This window comes from Mizuhopecten yessoensis, unplaced genomic scaffold (genome assembly GCF_002113885.1).
Source record: "Mizuhopecten yessoensis strain PY_sf001 unplaced genomic scaffold, ASM211388v2 scaffold10629, whole genome shotgun sequence".
Classification (NCBI taxonomy): Eukaryota; Metazoa; Mollusca; class Bivalvia; order Pectinida; family Pectinidae; genus Mizuhopecten; species Mizuhopecten yessoensis.
In genome coordinates, this window is record NW_018408642.1 from 139983 (window position 1) to 142483 (window position 2501).

The 2501-nt window shown below is 38.5% G+C and overlaps 1 protein-coding gene across 3 annotated transcripts in view; it reads left to right on the forward strand.

Moving 5' to 3' along the window:
• LOC110461504 (cyclin-F-like) overlaps positions 1–2495 on the forward strand; it is a 30105-nt gene extending 27610 nt beyond the window's left edge. For all 3 annotated transcript variants that reach the window (XM_021514989.1, XM_021514988.1, XM_021514990.1), the window contains one exon: positions 1059–2495. In XM_021514989.1, coding sequence (XP_021370664.1) covers positions 1059–1486 — 428 coding nt within the window. In that variant the 3' untranslated portion in view covers positions 1487–2495. The remainder of the gene's footprint in view (positions 1–1058) is intronic.
• Positions 2496–2501: the final 6 nt, after the last annotated feature.

A 2501-nucleotide genomic window follows, 5' to 3' on the forward strand; every position in this document is an offset into this window, starting at 1 on the left:
AGGGCCTACAGCAGGATCACGCTTACCTGTTAGGTACCTAGTTTGGTATAAATACAGAAGGGCCTACAGCAGGATCACGCTTACCTGTTAGGTACCTAGTTTGGTATAAATACAGTAGGGCCTACAACAGGATCACGCTCACCTGTTAGGTACCTAGTTTGGTATAAACACAGTAGGGCCTACAGCAGGATCACGCTCACCTGTTAGTTTTCTAGTTTGGTATAAATATAGTAGGGCCTACAGCAGGATCAGGCTCACCTGAAATATGTAGGACAAATTAATTGAACACTGGAAACAGATGTACACCTCATTTTTCCTACCTTACCAATTATTTATTCAACAATAATTGGTCCTATTAGATTTTTTTTATATTCAAGAGAACACTGGGAACAGCTGTACACTTCAAATTAATTATGCTATTAAATTGCAAGTACAATTTGTAACTTTACAAACTTAGCTCAAGTGAAATATTTTTCATTGAATGAAAACTTGTCAATATGGTTAAAATTTGCATTGATTTACAAACTTAGTTCAAGTGAAGCTTTTCATTTAATGACGACTGGTCAATATGGTAAAAACTTGCACTGAAGCAGTACAGGTGTTGCCTCAAAAGACTGCCACGTGGCAATGGCAGGCATTACCACCGCCACCATAACGCCAAATTCAAAATTTTAAAATAGCGAAAAAATAATTTGTTTTGACAAAATATGATTGTTCTTTCCATGAAATTTGAGATAGAAAGAGAAAGTTATAGGGGAGATAACTCTGACAGTCATATGCTCAGCTAGGCTGAGGTACTAACCCACCAATACAATATAAACATGATTTGTGTTTAGATAAATCAATTCAATTTTTTAGTATTAAATTTTTCTATAGACAGTAGTTCAGCTTGCTACACTATGTAACACCACAGGTAAATATAAATAGTAGTTATATAAATCCATTGGTTATAAACATCTATAGCAAGTTGAACAGTTTCATGATGGTTTAAATTTAGATTTTGTGCTTTGTTGATGGTTTTGTTTATAAAAGACCTCGATTTTCCTTTTGTTTTCCAGACTCAAGTGAAGGTATAAAATGTGAAGAACTGTCTAATGGTGCTCAGGACTGGCAGAGTGCTGCACACCTGGCTAATGTGGGATATCAACAGTTGTCTCCCCTGCGTGAAGCTGTCTGTAGTCAGGACAGTAGGTCATCCTCGGGTGTGTCCTCACCAGGATCATCTGGGGGCGAGGCCAAGCTTAGTCCACTCATTCCCCATTCTTCCCTCGGCATATCAGGTCATGCCTCGCATGTGTTTGGAGGTGTCTGTGTTCAAAACAGTCCTTTAGCTGGCTCAGAGGGCAGCAGGACTCATTTCTTTCCTAAAGGTGCTTTGACTGGGTTGGTTCAAGGAAGTGTATCAAGCTACATGACTCTAAGGAGAACAACTAAGAGGAAAAGTAGACAGCTTCTGTCTGATCCTAGCTCAGCACATAAACATTAATGACACAGGAGTGACTGAGAGAGAGTGAACTAGGACCCCATGATGACACAGGAGTGACTGTGAGAGAGTGAACTAGGACCCCATGATGACACAGGAGTCTTACATTGCTGTCCAGGGAGTGATCCTGACACCAGTCTTACATTGCTGTCCAGGGAGTGATCCTGACACCAGCTATGACCGAAACCTAAAACCTACCAGTTAGATTGGATCCCCAGTGTTAGGGCGAGTATGAATGGAGGCCCAGTGTTAGGGCGAGTATAAAGTAAGAGATTTTCAGTGTATGGAAGAATGCATTACTAAAATATCACTGATGTTGTAATAATCATGTAACTAAAATATTACTGATGTTGTAATAATCATGTAACTGATGTGATGTGTATAATCTGTGTTCCAGATTTTATTTCCTCTAGCTCAGAGTAGAACACTTCTGCTGTGCATTTATTTTAAACCTATTTTAAATTAGTCAGAGGGATCATTGTGATTATGATCAATCAGGATATTAACTTATCACCATCAGGGGGATCATTGTGATTATGATCAATCAGGATATTAACTTATCACCATCAGGGGGATCATTGTGATTATGATCAATCAGGATATTAACTTATCACCATCAGGGGGATCATTGTGATTATGATCAATCAGGATATTAACTTATCACCATCAGGGGGATCATTGTGATTATGATCAATCAGGATATTAACTTATCACCATCAGGGGGATCATTGTGATTATGATCAATCAGGATATTAACTTATCACCATCAGGGGGATCATTGTGATTATGATCAATCAGGATATTAACTTATCACCATCAGGGGGATCATTGTGATTATGATCAATCAGGATATTAACTTATCACCATCAGGGGGATCATTGTGATTATGATCAATCAGGATATTAACTTATCACCATCAGGGGGATCATTGTGATTATGATCAATCAGGATATTAACTTATCACCATCGGGGGGATCATTGTGATTATGATCAATCAGGATATTAACTTATCACCATC